Source organism: Camelus ferus, chromosome 10, assembly GCF_009834535.1.
Source record: "Camelus ferus isolate YT-003-E chromosome 10, BCGSAC_Cfer_1.0, whole genome shotgun sequence".
In the NCBI taxonomy this organism is placed as follows: domain Eukaryota; kingdom Metazoa; phylum Chordata; class Mammalia; order Artiodactyla; family Camelidae; genus Camelus; species Camelus ferus.
Window position 1 is genome coordinate 32,005,521 of NC_045705.1, and position 16,848 is coordinate 32,022,368.

The 16,848-nt window shown below is 35.0% G+C and overlaps 3 protein-coding genes across 3 annotated transcripts in view; all 3 read left to right on the forward strand.

The window, feature by feature from the left end:
• The window catches only part of LOC102506531 (olfactory receptor 5D18), a 159,941-nt gene that overhangs the window by 96,681 nt on the left and 46,412 nt on the right, over positions 1-16,848 (forward strand). The window lies entirely within an intron of this gene.
• On the forward strand, positions 5,727-6,851 carry LOC102507845 (olfactory receptor 4P4). The gene has a single exon (XM_006179026.2). The coding sequence runs from the start codon at positions 5,727-5,729 to the stop codon at positions 6,849-6,851; it is 1,125 nt and encodes a 374-aa protein (XP_006179088.2).
• On the forward strand, positions 14,939-15,869 carry LOC102519131 (olfactory receptor 4P4). The gene has a single exon (XM_014554458.2). It carries the CDS (start codon positions 14,951-14,953, stop codon positions 15,851-15,853), a length of 903 nt encoding a protein of 300 aa, XP_014409944.2. The 5' UTR covers positions 14,939-14,950; the 3' UTR covers positions 15,854-15,869.

Consider the following 16,848-nt stretch of genomic DNA (forward strand, 5'->3'; position numbering starts at 1 on the left):
GCTATTTATGAAAAAAGCACAGTGCAAGAACTGAAAACAAAGGAGATTTTTTTCCATAACCATAGACATAAAAATCTTTAAGAAAACGTTAATAAACCAGAGCCAGCAATTAAAAACAACACATCACAACCAAATGGGGTCCATACAAACAATGGGAGGCTTGTTCAATAATTGAAAAAATAATCATTGTGATTTACCATATTAACAGACTGAATAAGGACCACCGTATGATCCTATCCATAGATGCAAAAAAAAAAAAGTTTTTAACAAAATTCAACCTAGTTTCCTCATTAAAACCCTCAATAATCTAAGAACAAAATCAACTCCCATAGCCTAATGTAAATATCTATGATGGAACACTAGCTTAATGTTACAGTTAACGGTGAGGGACTGCTTCCCTCCATTGGTCTGGAACAAGGCAAGGAGGTCCTTTTTCCACTGCTTAGTGTTCAACCAATGTGGAAAGTCCTAGCTAGTATAATAAACAAGAAAAATAAATGAAAGTCATGCAAATTAGAAGAAATAAAACTGTCCTTAATTTTAGGCAACACAACTGTGTATGTTAAAATCTCAAAGAATCTATAAAATGCTCTTGGAACTAATAAGTGAATTTACAAGTTCATAGAATACATTGTCCACATACAAAATTGATTGCATTCCTATATACCAGCAATGGAAAAAATGAAATATAAGATGAAAAAGTTATAACGTATCTGCTTATAAATGTAATGAAGTATGTGTAGGACCTGTATGCAGAAAATTACAGAACAATAATAAAATAAATCAAAGAAGATCTAAACAAATGGAGAGATATACACTGTTTTTTGATTAGAATACTCTATATTGTTAAGATTTCTATTTCTCCAACTTGTTTTTTAGATTCAATGCAATCTTATCAAAATTCCAGTAAGCTTTTTTTTCAAATATTAAGCTGATTCTCACATTCATATGAAAAGGCAATGCCGATAGAATAGTTGAAATAAGTCCCAAAAAATGAAAAGCAGTGTTGGAGAACACACATTACATAATTTCAAGATTTACTATAAAGTTTCAGTAATGAAGACAGCATGGTGTTTGTGAAAATCTATACACAAATATCCATGGAATAGAATAGAGCCTATAAATAGAGTCATTCAGATGTCCACTGATTTTTGACACAAAGGGAGAGGTAATTTGATGGAGAAAGGATAGTCTTTTTTAACAAATGGCTAGAACAACTGGCCAAATTGCAGAAAATGAACTTTGACCCATGGCTTGAAGTTTACACAAAAAGTCACTCAAAAGCCATCATATTTATAAAAAATATCTTTAAGATGTTTTTAAAGAATCCAGGAAGAAATACTTAGGTGCTTTTTGTTCAGGGGGAAGAGAACTCATAGAGAATAGAGTTTTTTGAGGGAACAAGTATCAGTAGAAAGAACGGGAGAGTGAGGATAGAAGGATGGAAGAGAAGAGGAGCACAGGGGATCCCGTGGGGGAAATTCTGAGATCTGAGGAGGTGACAACACGACTAAGTCAGGACTGGGGAAGACATGTAACTGGCAAAGAGAAAGTGTAAAAAAAAATTTAATTGGATTATGTGAAGTAGACAGATGATAAGGAGTTCTCCCAGAGTCCTTTGGTAATTTGTGCTTTAGAAGTAAAACAGACTTACAGCTTGTATTAACTTTCAGTACCTTGGACTATGCCCTTAGGCTGTATTTATACTTTTATCATTTTAACCTTTAGTCACTAAATAAGATAAGACGGCCAAAGATGCAATAATGTATAGAATAATGAATCATAAAGTCAGTTCCCATATAGCTTATTTAGGATAAAAAATAAATAAGTAAAAATCTCCATCCTTTTACAGGCAGTCATTCCTTCTCCTCGTTAATGTAACCTCTGTCTCTTGAGAATCTGTTCTGTGCCCCACTTTCTACATCAGTGTATCTCTCCCATAGGGTTGTTGTGAAGATAAACAAGCTAAACCCCAACAATTGGCTCATACCTAATGGGCAGCACATGTTTACTAGATGTTTGCTATTGTTAGTGGATTTCACAGAGCAGAGCAGAAGCAAGCGTTCGTTTTGAATGTAGATGGATAAAGAGGAAAGGCTACTGAAAATGATACAAGACTAGAGCAAAATCACAGAATGTTCAACTCCATTGTCAACAAATTATTTTAGTAAGCCCTTTGTAAACCTAAAAAATACATGAAAGAATGTTCTATGTATCTGTAATTTTCCAGGGGAATTCACCTTAACTGGAAAGACATTAAGGAATGAACACACATGTTCTTTGACCTTAGACCCCGTGATAAATACCGCATAGGGATGGATGGAGATCCTTTCTTCACCTAAGGACCAGAGCGATAGCCTTCCTTGAATCACAGCAGAGAAAAGAAACTCCAACTGTATAAACAGTAGCTCTCTGTCATCAAGGGCTCCTGGATGGATGAGATTCTAACCGCATGCCACAGAGTTCCCTCATCTTGCAGGGCATTCATTGTCCAGTTGTAGAGGTGCTCTGGTAATTGGGATTTAAAGGACACTAACTGGTGGGTTGATGACTTGGGAGCATATAAAAATTAACTTGAACTAAATAAGCAATGTCTTAGGAGGAAACAAATGCATCTTTAGGATAGAAACCTTCCCTAAAATTTTACTTAGATTTGCACCTAAAACCCTCAGGAATGACGTGGTGATGTACAGAGTCCGTAAGAAGTGAATTTGACTACTTTGGGAAACAAAGGACTCCCTGCCTTCAGGCTTTCTTTCTGTAAGGTCACCTCCCATCATTTATTTGATTTGATTGTGTGATAGGTCACAGTAGTTACTAAGATTATGTGAATTTTGTAGTTTTCAGGTATAGACTGGGGGAAATTAGAAAGTGAAACTCCTCAGTAGCACTCAAGTCAGAAAGGAAAGGAAATTATTTAAGTAGTTAAAGAATGTCTGCAATTTCAATGAAAAGAGAACAGAAAAAAACTATAAAAGAAGAAACGTTTCAAAGTAAGTGCAGAGGAAAATATGTGAGTACTTTATTCCTTTCTCCCTTGCCATCACCCTCCATAAATATGTGACATTTGTTGAAAATACACTTTTAACTACTGGGTTAAGAAAATACTAATTAGCAACTGATTTTTAGAATAGACTTTATTATGATTTCTATAGTCTAAGACATTTTTGGATTAAGGGAGCAGTAAATTCAAGGAGGATCTGGTTATCTACTGAAGGTGGGGTGACATTTTCTAGAAAAATCAGATGAAAATCATGGAATAACACTGCCTATTTTACTAGATGACTACACAAAAAAAGGGGACACTTATAACTCTAAGGAGATGGTCAGTAAAACATTGACCAAGAATATAATAATTTTAATGCTGAAAAAGACATGATGGTGGAAAAGGTTCTTAGAAGAATGAAGTTAGTTCCCTCATTTCACAGATAAAGAACTTATGAGCCAAGAGCACACAAGGGCACAGATGTAAGGAGTGGCAGTGTCAGGGCAGTGTCAGTGTCTCATACCTGTTTTTCACACGGCCAGGGAGCTGAGGATGCAGTGTTAGTACTCACGCTTGAGAGAGTAAGAAGTTGCTTCTTGCAGAAGTAAGTGAGCTGAACATTTGTTAGATTTTAGAGCTGATTTATGACAGTATACTGAACTGACTTGGTTTATGGTTTTTCAGACTTTAGCTTAACTATGTTCTATGTTTCTATTTTTTTTTTCTTTTTTTAAATTGAAGTGCAGTCAGTTACAGTGTGTCAGTTTCTGGTGTACAGCACAATGTCCCAGTCATGCATATACATACATACGTTCATTTTCATATTTTCTTTCGTTAAAGGTTATTATAAGATATTGAATATATTTCCCTGTGCTTCACAGAAGTTTGTTCTTTTTTTTCTTTTTTAAATATATTTTTATTGAAGTATAGTCAGTTTACAATGGTGTGTCAATTTCTGGTGTAGAGCACAATACTTCATTCATACAGGAAAATACATATATTCATTTTCATATTCTTTTTAACCATAAGCTACTACAAGATATTGAATATAGTTCCCTGTGCTATACAGTATGAACTTGTTATCTATTTTATATATAGTACTTAGTATCTGCAAATCTCCAACTCCCAATTTATATATTTTTTATTTAAGTGTGTGTGACTAAAATGGAATAATGATTGATTCAGGAGGTTTCTTGGTTTTATCTGGAAGATTAAGAACTGTATTCTAACTTAAGAGTTCAGTGAGGCAGGGTTAATGTTAAATCTAACCTGCTGCTCTGATGTGTCCCTTTTTGAAAGATTATAAACACAAGCAGTGGAGTCAGGAAACTCAAGTTATAAACCCTAGTTTGCTATATACTAATTGTGTTATCATATACAAATTTCTTAACCTCTACACATAATTTATTTCTCTTTGTATGCAATAATACTGTCATGTGTGCACTAATTTATTCCTTAAAAAAATACTTTCTTATATGTGATCAAAGTTGTCCCAGGAGCATTCTGAATTTCATAGAGCAGGGTATGTTTCATAGGTTTAAATTGAAGAAAAAAAGAATTTTACAAGAAATTAACTGATTCCAAAGTTCTATCTGAAGTTGGTGGGTGAGTTAAGACATGTAACCAGGAATTGCCCCAAAACTATGATGGATGATTAAATTGTACTCATAATTTTTAAAGACATTGCAATATGCGCTAGTTAATCATGGTAATCCTACATCTGTGAGGAAGTTGAATTAAGGGGTACTGACAGGTAGGGAATTAAGCATAGCTGTAGCCTTCTGAACCCAGACAACTAAGACTCAAGTAATATTTTCGTAAATTCCTAATAAATACAGACAGACTGATGAACTGACTTTGCTTGAGGTCATCCCCAGACTTATTGATTTAGAGACTTAAATTATGTAAAAGCCTTAATATGTTTTAGGGGAGGATAAAGAACATATTTCAGATATATGTAGTGAATAATCCAAGCTAGTCGTATATTTAACATTGTTATTTTATTTAAATTAAACAGTATTTCTCTTGTATTGGCTGATATTACTATAGCTGACTTTGAGACTCATCAGAAGCTACTTCTCGATAATTTTGTCTTTAAGCAAATTCTTAAAATTACTTTAATTCTAAAATTAATAGAAGTATTTAAAATTCTTCTTTGGAAACAAGTATCTTTCTTTTAAAATTCTCTCTCTGTTACATATGATTATTCATTGTATGGATAACAATTGTAACTTAGTAATAGGAAGAGCTGAAGAGGACATTTATGTAAGAATTTATTGAGAAGTCTGGTAGGTATGAAGTTGGGGCTGAAAAATATACACTACAAAAGTGCAGACATCATGAAGACATCTAGTAAGAATTGATCTTAAATTTTTTTATTTAAAATTATAAAAGCATTTGTTGGAACACATTGTTAGTCAATCACTGACATCTTTCCAGCACCATTCAGGACTCTTATGGATTGATCAAGGGAATTCATGTTGACTAAGGCAGACACTGATCACAATTTGCTGGGAGATTTAATGGAAATCAGCTAGTATATGTTCACACAGAGCCTTAGTAGAGAGCACTTAATTGAATACCTGGTTTCTATTCTCTGAGACACTTGAATGAGGCATATTAAACCCAGTTCGTGCCTTGAGAAGAATATAATCATTCCTCTTCTCAATAAACATTTCCAAATACAGGTTCATGAACTATGTCGTTTCAGGTGATTTACGTGTTCTGTTTACACTGGACCATGGAAAAAAGCAATAACGTCACTGTGTTTATTGTCTTGGGACTTTCCAAAGATAAGAACATTGAAATCCTTTGCTTTGTCTTATTTTTATTTTGCTACCTTGCTATTTGGGTAGGAAACTTGCTCATAATGACTGCTATCACATGCAGTCGGCTAGTTGAACAGCCCATGTATTTTTTCCTTAATTACCTCTCTCTCTCTGACCTTTGCTACACATCCACTGTGACACCCAAACTCATAACTGATTTATTGGCAGAAAGGAAGACCATTTCCTATAGTAGCTGCATGACACAGCCTTTTATCCTTCACTTCCTTGGAGGCATTGAGATCTTTGTCCTCACCGGGATGGCCTATGACCGCTACGCGGCCGTCTGCAGACCCCTGCACTACACTGTCACCATGAGCAGACAAAGGTGTAATGCAATCATCCTAGCCTGTTGTACTGGGGGGTTTATGCACTCTGCCAGTCAGTTTCTTCTCACCATCTTTTTACCGTTCTGTGGCCCCAATGAGGTTGATCGCTACTTCTGCAACGTGTATCCTTTGCTGAAATTGGCCTGTTCTAATATATACATCGTAGGTCTCTTAGTCGTTGCTAATTCAGGCCTAATTGCTTTGGTGACCTTTGTTGTCTTGTTGATGTCTTACTTTTTTATACTGCACAGCAACAGGGCATATTCCATGGAGAGCCGCAGCAAAGCTCTTTCCACTTGCAGTTCTCATATCACAGTTGTAGTCCTGTTTTTCGCACCTGCATTATTCATTTACATTAGACCAGCCACAACTTTCCCAGAAGATAAAATGTTTGCTCTTTTCTACACCATCATTGCCCCCATGTTCAACCCTCTGATCTTCATGCTGAGAAACGTGGAGATGAAGGATGCCTTGAGGAAAATATGGTGTCATCATATGCTCCCAGAAGGAAAGCTTTTCATTCCATGGTTCCGTGAGACCATGACTGTGAAAGAGACCCCTTCTCATCACCTGCTGGACTCACTGCTGAGAGAGAAAAGTGGGCAAACAGGACGCATATTCTCTCTGTGTTTTTGGGTTTCTACACTAGTGCTTCATCAACAAATTGAGCGCTGTTCTTATTCCTATTCTCGTCCATCTGACAGTCATTAAGAACCTGTTCCTATGACACAAAATAACCAGTGATATTCTAAAAATAAAAAATACATATATAGCACCTATTTGGCATCATCTATCAGACTCCAGGGTTTGGGTAACAATGAGAAAAAATATTTAAAGAGATAATTACTGAACAAATGAAAAAAGAATAAAATATTGCCATTTGCAGCAACATAGATGGTCCTACAGACTATTATGCTTAGTGAAATAAGCCAGAGAATGACAAATATTATATGGCATCACATATGTGGAATCTAAAAAAATGATACAAATGAACTTATCAACAAACCAGAAATAGACTCACAGACATAGAAAACAAACTTACGGTTCCCAAAGGAGAGAGGGAGAAGGGTGGGACACATTAGGGGTATGGGGTTACCAGATACAAACTATTGTATGTAAATAGATAAGCAACAAGAATTTGCTGTATACCAAAGGCAATTAATTGTACCTAGTATCTTGTAATTATCTGTAATATTGAGTCCTAATAGATGTTTCACAGTTGTGTGGATTTTTCCATTTTGCTAAAAGGAGAAGAAAAGAAAAGCTGAATTGGTCTGATTATTCTTTTTTTCCTTTTCCTTGCAAAACCCCAGCTCCCATTTGAGAAATGGAAACAAATGTGGAGGTAGACACCCTGGAACCTCGGGGAGCATGGCACCAGCTGATTAGTAACTTTATTGTTAAGTGACTCATACATCTAGAACTGTATTGCTTTGTTCACAAAGTGCCTTTACTGGCACTCTGCATCTTTCATCGTGATTCTGTTGTTTTTCCCCTCCTGAGAAACAGAGACTTTCTCCAAAGGAAACCCTGTCCTTCCTTAGGGCTGCATGTTTCCCTCCTGCTTTTCAAAAAAAGACAATTAGCTAGAGCCAGCAGAATTTTCTGAGCTTTCTTGGGTCTGAATAAGAATACTGCCCTCTAGCGACGCAGTGCCCAGAGCCAGCGAATGCACAAGTGAAAAGTGCATTTACAGCCTGAAAATTCCGAGGAGGACTGAGGAACATAACCATGGATGACTGGATGGTGATTATGGCAAAGTTCTTTATTATAAATGCTTTTGGACAAACAATGTCTTCTAGCTTTAAAGGCATAAATTCTTATGATCTCCTTCAGTTTATATTTAGCTCTTTCAGAGAAAATTTCCTCCAGGCATAGGTATAAAACTGATGACTCCTAGGGAGTCTGTGTGCGCATTCCTTTAGCAGGTATATAAATATGTTTGCTCTTGACTCAGATCAGGTGAAACTAAATTATATCCACAGCCAAAAGACCAGACATATCCCTGTGGAATGAATCTATATTTTTCTGTAAATTCAAGATGGATGCAGGGTTATCTCACTCTTGATCTCCCTTGCAAAACAATAGGATTTCTTCCAGAAAAGCAATCCTGATGATATTTGAAGAGAATTAATCTAGTTTTGTCTGAGTCACTGGTCAGGAAACCTTCTGATTCTTCTCTCTTTCAATGCAGTGCCCTTTTTAACCATCAATGTACCATCAAAATAAGTACACTATTCACAAATCATTTTTATTAAATTTGTGTATTGTGTTACCAAAGTAACCGAAATTTTCTTGGGCAAGATATTTTCCATAAATAATTTAATGCACAAGGGATAATATTACAACATCAATTAATAAAACTGAGGAAAAATGATCCATGATAAGAAGTTATAAAACACATATGAGTTTACATATGCAAAAAAAGAAAGATTGACAATCAACGTAAAATATTCTAAGGTGTTGAATGTAAGTATCTCTGGAAACAGAAGGAGAGCAATTGTATTTTTTTGTTTGCTTTTATGTCTTTTTCGAGAGTTAGTGACACTATGATGGCTGAAAAGGTAGTTTGGAAAAAATGTATCCACAGTGAGTGTCAACTGTGTTATATCCATGCATATACATAATATGTATATTAACAGTGTTTATATGTAGCTATGGAGATAATATCCTTTATGTACCTTTTCAAAATTCACAGTTTAAAAGCCCATATAGCAAGACATATTTGGGTATTTTCACTTTGGAGCATAGAAGAGCCACAGGAATAAACTGTTCTTCCTGGGGAGGAAGTAAGGCTAGAAAGATCCAGGCGCAGGGGACACAAAGCAGAGCCTTGAGGATGTCTGCAAGAACAGAGAAGGGGAAGCCAGAGGGGATCTCATGGAAGTTCTTCCAAATTAGTAACAGGAATAATAGTGAAAACATGACCTTGACCGTAGGAGGCATCTCAGAAGAATACGTCTTCAAACAGCTTTCCATGCGGTGATCTAGGTCAAAGGGTATGTGTCTTCAGTCATAAGAAGAGTAAGTTCTGAGGATCTAATGCACAGCATGGTGCCTATCATTAATCGATGGTTTTGTATACCTAAAAGTTGCTGAGAGTAGATCTTACCCAGACTCACCACATACAGAAGAAGTAGTTAACTGTGTGAGGTGATGAATGTGTTAATTCCCTTAATCTTGGTAATAAATCCACAATGTATATGTACATAAAATCATCACGTTGTATACTTTAAATATATACAATGATATTCATCAATTATCCATTAATAAAGTTTAAAAAAAATAAGTTTCCTTAGGAGTTAATAGTTCCTTAATAGATTAGTTAGTTTATAATCTTCCAGGAAACTAATACTTGGAAATAAACTAAAACTCATTCTAATGCTCTCAGAGAATACGATAAAGACTTTTTGAGAAGAGGTGAAGACCATTAGTGATCCTAAGGTCCAGAGCTGTCCTTTATTTCGCAGTCAGATTACAGAATTATGGAAAGGATAAGGCCCTCAAGGCAAAAGCCCCACATATGTTTTTTAATCACAAAACTCTTTGAGTAAAGTGCAGGGGAATTCAGTCACTGGGGCCCAAGAGGAGCGTCTAATGACTGGGATTCCTAAATCACACACAGATGTTAATTATGGCTCTCATAGTATTTATAATCCAGATTCAATCCTAACTTCCATGGATCTGATAACTTGGATCTAAAGGAAATCCACCTGGTGAGCTTATGACCTGGGAATGTAAATCCAAACAACTTGTAAGGAATAGTCAAGGTTCTGGAATGAAACAGATGCAGTTTTAGAACATAGAGTTATTAAATATTTAATTATGTAAACCAGAAAATCTCTAGGAATAATTTTAGGATTGAAAATATAGTCTGTGATTTGACTCATTTGGATATTCATGGTGTTCCACTTGCCTGAAACAGTTTTTCTGAATCCATGAACTCTTATTCTTTGCTTGAGTGACAGGTGTCAGTTTCTCTAAAATGACACACTTTTTTTTTCCCTATGAATGTCTAATGAACAGTGCTGAGTGAAATGAAATACTCTGAACAGGAGGTGAATGACCAGAATCTCAATGAGGAAAGAATGACAACTCCGACAGGAAGGGATGTGAATGGATTCACAATTAAAGTGGAAGAACATGTGTGGTGAATTATTTCACCTCCTTCCGATTATCCTGCCTGCCTGGGTGAGAGCTGAATATATTCTTCCCTTCACTGTATGGACAACAGATTGACTGCCTGCTAAAGTTAAATATAGGCATTTTCTCTGAAATGTACAGACTAATTTGTTTTGAGGTTAAGGCAGTAATAAATTCAAAGAGTTGCCTGTTGAGAGTGACATGATGTTCTAAAGGAATGGTCAGGCAGTGACAGGGAATTGATGCTTTGCTGAATAGCAAGTTTCAAATAAGAAAAAATATTATTAGAAATTTGGCAGAAAGTTGGCAAAGGATTGATTAAGAAAATAAGAAATTTAGAGTCTACTGAGAAAGTGAGACAAAACAAATCCAAAAAAAAAAAAAAAAAAAACCAAAAAAACCCTGCAGTAACCACTATCCCAAGAATTAAGTTAAGCAAAGACCCTTGGCAGTCACTAAAAACCAAATGGAGATTCCTTAAAATCTGGGTCTCTGTTTGCTTTATCTCAGTTTAGTTTGTTGCTTGGACTTGTTGCCTGTAATAATTGTGATGGTGAAGATTTCAATGATTGAATACTTTATTTGTTTACCATCTAAAACATTGAGGCTATTTATTTTAATCATTCAATAAACATCTACTGATTATTGGTTAAATAAATGGTATCTCATATTTGACCAGGGACACAACAAAGAAAATAATTGGAAATATTTATTGCATTGAATGACTCATATATTTTATCTAATTAAATGAACTCACCCATTGGCAGTGTGATAATCCAAAAAAAAAAAAAAAACACAGCACATGCCAGAAATCACGCAGATCATGGAGGAGTGACTGGAATTCAAAATTAGGGAATGTGTAACAAACGCTTCTTAATAATTCAAAGCAGAATGCAAGATGCCTTTCTGTCCTTGAGAAATTTAGGGTTATGCAAATTAAAGATGTACAGAGTGCACTTTGGCATAGGATAAAAATTTAAATATTGGGGTCAGCAAAACCCTCTGTTTCAAGTAATAATAGTATCATATTTATTGAGTCTGCAGTATGTATCAAGAACTGTGACAGTGTGTAACGTTTTGCTAAGTGTATTGCTAACTGACATGCACGTTTTAGATCTTGACTCTGCCCCTTATTGAGTCTATGGTCTTGGGCTAATTGCTTAATTCCTCTAAAACTCAATTTCCCCTTGTATAAAATAGATTTACTACTAATTTCTTATTTATTAGAGTTACTGAGAAGATTAAAAAGTTTATGTTTACGTGATGTTTAGAAGAACGTCAGGCACATGAGAACGCCCCCATTGTAAGCTAACGTAAGAACTATCAGACCCATTGTGAGAGGAGTTAAATAACACATTGAGGTCACATGCTCATTCTTAGCAAAACCAGAATATAAACCCAGGCAAGTCCACTTCATTAGGTTTAATGTTTTCCCCAACTTTATCTTTCATCATAGTGGAGAGCCCAAGGTTTATGCAAAATCTTAACTGAAGCATATCTTAAAAATCATAAAGACTGAATTCATTATTTTAAAGATAGGGACCACAGGGTAAGAGAATACAAGTTCCTAAAATGAACGAAGGGCTGTGCTAAGAGCAAATTACACTCTTGTCTTCTCACCATGCTCTTTCAGAGGTACTGCTAGTGGCTGTGGTAGCGTGGCTCATGTCTGAGAGTGTGAGGAGATTCAGTGCGTTTTGTCCATGGGCGTCCACACAACATTCTTTTTATAAATGGGTTCCATCCATATGTAAGAGGAAGAGACTGAGTTGGTGGTCTTGTCTGAGTAGTACCTATATTTTTACAGACAGAGAAGTTGGCTTGATTTCTCATCTCATTTTGTTAATCTGCATATCAAAATTAGAATAGCTGAAATGTTCAAGGACAGTAACTTTGGAGGTTACCTGGTTTTACATGAAATAATAGGTAATTGGGGGAAAGGTAGGGTTTTAACATTAAATTTATGCTGTTGCTTTGAATCTACAGTTTTTATGTATGAACTCAGGCTCTAGACTCAGATAACTCTGGTTTCAAGCTCTGGCTTGCTAAATACTAGGTAGGTGTCTACGTACACTTTATCTGGAAAGCCTCAACTAACTGTAGGGTGTTATTACTCTAGTACGTACATCAAACTGAACTTAAAACTGCTTTCATTTGCATAGTGTTTTACTTTTTTCAAAGTTCTTCATCTCTTTTTAAATTTGAATCTCATAACTCTCTGATTTATTTAGGGGAGAAACTATTTCTCTACATTTTAGATACAGAAAAGTGTTGAAGGAAATGAAGTTAAGGGTTCACACTTAAAATTGATGACTGATTCAAGGATGGAACCTAGAAATCTTCTCCCACTCTAAAGTTAAAAAGCCAGAAATACAAGTGTAGTTTATACATGATGAACTATAAGTATATGAGGAAGTTAATGAAAAGAGAATATTGCCAGGAAGGAAAATCAAGAATTATCTGTGGCCTTGAGAATGGAGAAGATTGGCAATTTAAACACATAATTAGCAAAAATGTTTTATTAGAAGGTCAGACCACATATAATTAGCAAGGAAATTAATCGTATATGAAATGGAGACAGAACAGTTGGCTTTGTCTAAGGATTGCAACAACCTTAAATTCTTCAGAATTCTTTATGTGTAAGCCAAAATTTTCTTGTTTATAATTTTGGGGAGGAAAAAAATTCAGATTATTGTTTATTTCCATGTCCATAATTAAAATAATGATTTTGTTTATGTCTAGTCAAATGAACAAGTGGTTACTTTAAAAGTTGGCCAAACCAATATTTTAAATATTATTTTAAAATCAGTTTTGATTTATTTATAGGTCAGGAAAAATTTACACGATACGATTGGAGGTATGAAACCTTACTCTTCAGTGGCTAATAAGCTAATTCTAAATCTTCATATTCACCATACAAATAATTTAAAGTTCCATTGTAAAGGAAATTTTTATTTGGAAGGTGACATAGTTAACATAGTCTATTAAAGAGAATGATGAGCAGAGAATTTACAAACTAATTGTTGAAAAATGTAGCTACAGGTTAACACATTTTACGTAAAGATTTTAAAAATTCATAATGCATTGTGGGATCAAAATTTATAGTAAAAAATAACTGGACCATATGTTACCAGTTCTATGTTAATTTTTCATTAGCAATGAGATACAAACTAAGTTAGCCGATGCTATGGTCAACCCCAATGACTTGCCTATATTTTCATATCTCAAATCCTGTTGATTTAATATAATTGCTTATGAGGTGTTTCAAACTACTCTTACTCATTCTATCTATTTTCTATAAGCATTTAATTCAAATCCCTTCTATTTAGAAGTAGGGAATTGGGTTAGTAGATTGCAAAGTTTTCTTCCAGTACAAAATAATTTAATGACTTTAAAATTTTATTTTCTCTATGGGAGTCATACTTAGTGAACTTATTATTGAGAACTTTACTGATTTAGTAACAAGAATTAAGATAAGAAAATCATCAATTAATAATTCTATGGTTAATAAAGTGATAACTATTTATTGATTTGTTTAAGTACCCTGACTATGTGACAAAGTCTAAGTAGGCTTCACCATTTTATAAGCGAGATAACTGAAATTCAGAGAAACAAAGTGATTAGGACCCAAATTCACACATTATAGTGTAATTCATAATGGAGCCTAGGTCCCAACTGTGTGTCTTCCCATAAAAACCTTTTCCCCAAAATCTCCCATAAACTTTTTTCTTTGAGCTATACAGTGTTAACATTTTATACGGGTTCTGACAAAAGTCTTAAACTGGGCAAATATAGAACAGAAATTCATACTCTAATTCAAAGCACTATGGAAAAAAAACTGACTTGTGAAATACGATACCCTGAGTTAAGAGCAAAGTCATGAAGGCAAATCTGCCTTCTGCTTCTCTTTTTTTAGTTTTAATTTTTGCTTTATCCTGTGGTTCATTCAGTATTTGATTTTTATTGATGTGCCAGAAATAAAATGTCTGAATTATATTTCGGTCATAAAATGTCTGAATTTTGCTCTTCCAAATCACTAAAAAAAGATAAGCAGTCAAAAATTATTCAAACCCATCTCATTGGCCTCTTGCAGAGAGTTTTAGCTTCTACTTAGTAAATATCTATGTATCATTATATAAATAAATATTTAATTTTGTATTCTCCCTCATTCTAAACTTATTGTGAGGCAGCAGACATTCCACTAGTGACCATTGTTAAGCCTTATATTGGCTTCCATATTATTAAAGGAAAACTTTGTATGGCGTATACCTGCATCCTTAACAAATTTGAGTTTGTAGAGATATGGAGCAATGTTCTTTTCAAGAACTTAGCTGTACATTTGTTTAGAAATGGAAAGTATTTTGAAACTAATAAATATTTTTAAATTTTTTTTTACTGATCAGATAAATGCATTTATTTTTTATTAATGTTAAGATTGAACCTGATGTCCTGAAAGACTGACGTGTGAAAATCACCATGAGACTAATCAGAAACCAAACATGTATTAAATGCCACATTTTCATTTTGTGAAACACAGGGATCATGTCCATTAAACATAGCTTCATAAGATCAGTGTTAGCACCAGTTTTCTCCATGAACGTTTCTGACATCAACTTACGCATCATGTCTTTTCAGGGGACTGCTATGCATTTTTATTGCACTGGACCATGGGAAATAGGAACAATGTCACTGTGTTTATTCTCTTGGGCTTATCTCAAAACAAGAACATTGAAATCCTCTGCTTTGTATTATTTTTATTTTGCTACATTGCTGTTTGGATGGGAAATTTGTTCATAATGATTTCTATCACATGCAGTCCACTCATTAACCAACCCATGTATTTCTTCCTTAATTACCTCTCACTCTCAGACCTTTGCTACACATCAACAGTGGTGCCCAAACTCATAACTGATTTATTGGCAGAAAGGAAGACCATTTCCTATAGTAGCTGCATGACACAGCTTTTTATCCTTCAATTCCTTGGAGGCATTGAGATCTTTGTCCTCACCAGGGTGGCCTATGACCGCTACGCGGCCGTCTGCAGACCCCTGCACTACACCGTCACCATGAGCAGACAAAGGTGTAATGCAATCATCACAGCCTGTTGTACTGGGGGGTTTATGCACTCTGCCAGTCAGTTTCTTCTCACCATCTTTTTACCGTTCTGTGGCCCCCATGAGATCGATCACTACTTCTGCGACGTGTATCCTTTGCTGAAATTGGCCTGCGCTGATACATACAGAATCGGTCTCCTGGCAATTGTTGATTCAGGTCTGGTTGCTCTGGTCACTTTTGTGATTTTGATGGGGTCCTGTTTTCTGATGTTGCACACCATCAGGGGTTGCCCTGCGGAGAGCCGTGCCAAAGCTCTTTCAACTTGTAGTTCCCACGTGACAGTCGTGGGCCTGTTCTTTGGGCCAGTCCTCCTCATTTACATGAGGCCAGCTGAAACTTTTCCAGAAGACAAAGCATTTGCTCTTTTCTACACCATCATTGCCCCCATGTTCAACCCTCTGATCTACACGCTGAGAAACTTGGAGATGAAGAATGCTGTGAGGAAAATGTTGTAGCATCAGTTGCTTTCAGAAAGGAAGTAACTTACATGAAAAACACTTCAGAATTTCACTTTAGAGCTAGAAATATTAAAAGCCCTAGAAATAATATGGAATGACATACAAAGAATATGCAGTGATTGGAAAAGCCAGTAATGGGTTGGAACTCAGAATCTTTAGAATTTTCTCAGACCTCTCCTGATTGGACAATTTTAATTTATCTTTTCATGTTCATTTTTCCTCTACTCTCTTTGCATACCTGTTTTAAGTCCTCCTTAATCTGATATTTTATTTTGAATGTGTAGTGAAGTCTTTTCTTTCTTCCCTTTTTGAAATATACAATTTATGGAACATTGGAATTCTAATGATATGCTTTAGGAATCTGAAAAAGATCTAGTGGTCCATTATTAACAGGCCATCCCCCCAAAAAGTCTTTTTTTCTGAAATGCTGAATTTTACAGGAAATGGGTAGGTGGAGAATGGTGAGAAGTGGGTATAAATTTTATTTGCAGATACTGACTGGTATATATAAAATAGATAAACAAGTTTATACTGTATAGCACAGGGAATTGTATTTGATATCCTGTAGTAGCTTATGGTGAAAAAGAATATGAAAATGAATATATGTATATTCATGTATGACTGAAGCATTGTGCTGTACACCAGAAATTGACACAACATTGTAAACTTACTATATTTCAATAAAAAAATACAAAGAGCAAAAAAAAAGAAGTCAAAAAAATTTATTCAGACTTACTAGATTTGGGTAAAATAATTTTGTCTATCCTTAAAATATTAGGCCAAAATTTAACACGGAATAAGCATCCTTAATTATTGAAATATAAAGTCTTCAATACCATATAGCTAATTCTCTAATTCCCTCTTTTTGATTACCAGTCTCATTCTGGTGTGCTCTTATTAACAGAAGCTCATAGAAAAACATCTATTAGAGGAAAAATGTAGTTAGATTTCACTCCCAGCATCTCAGAGGAGAGCATTTAAAGGTGGATTTT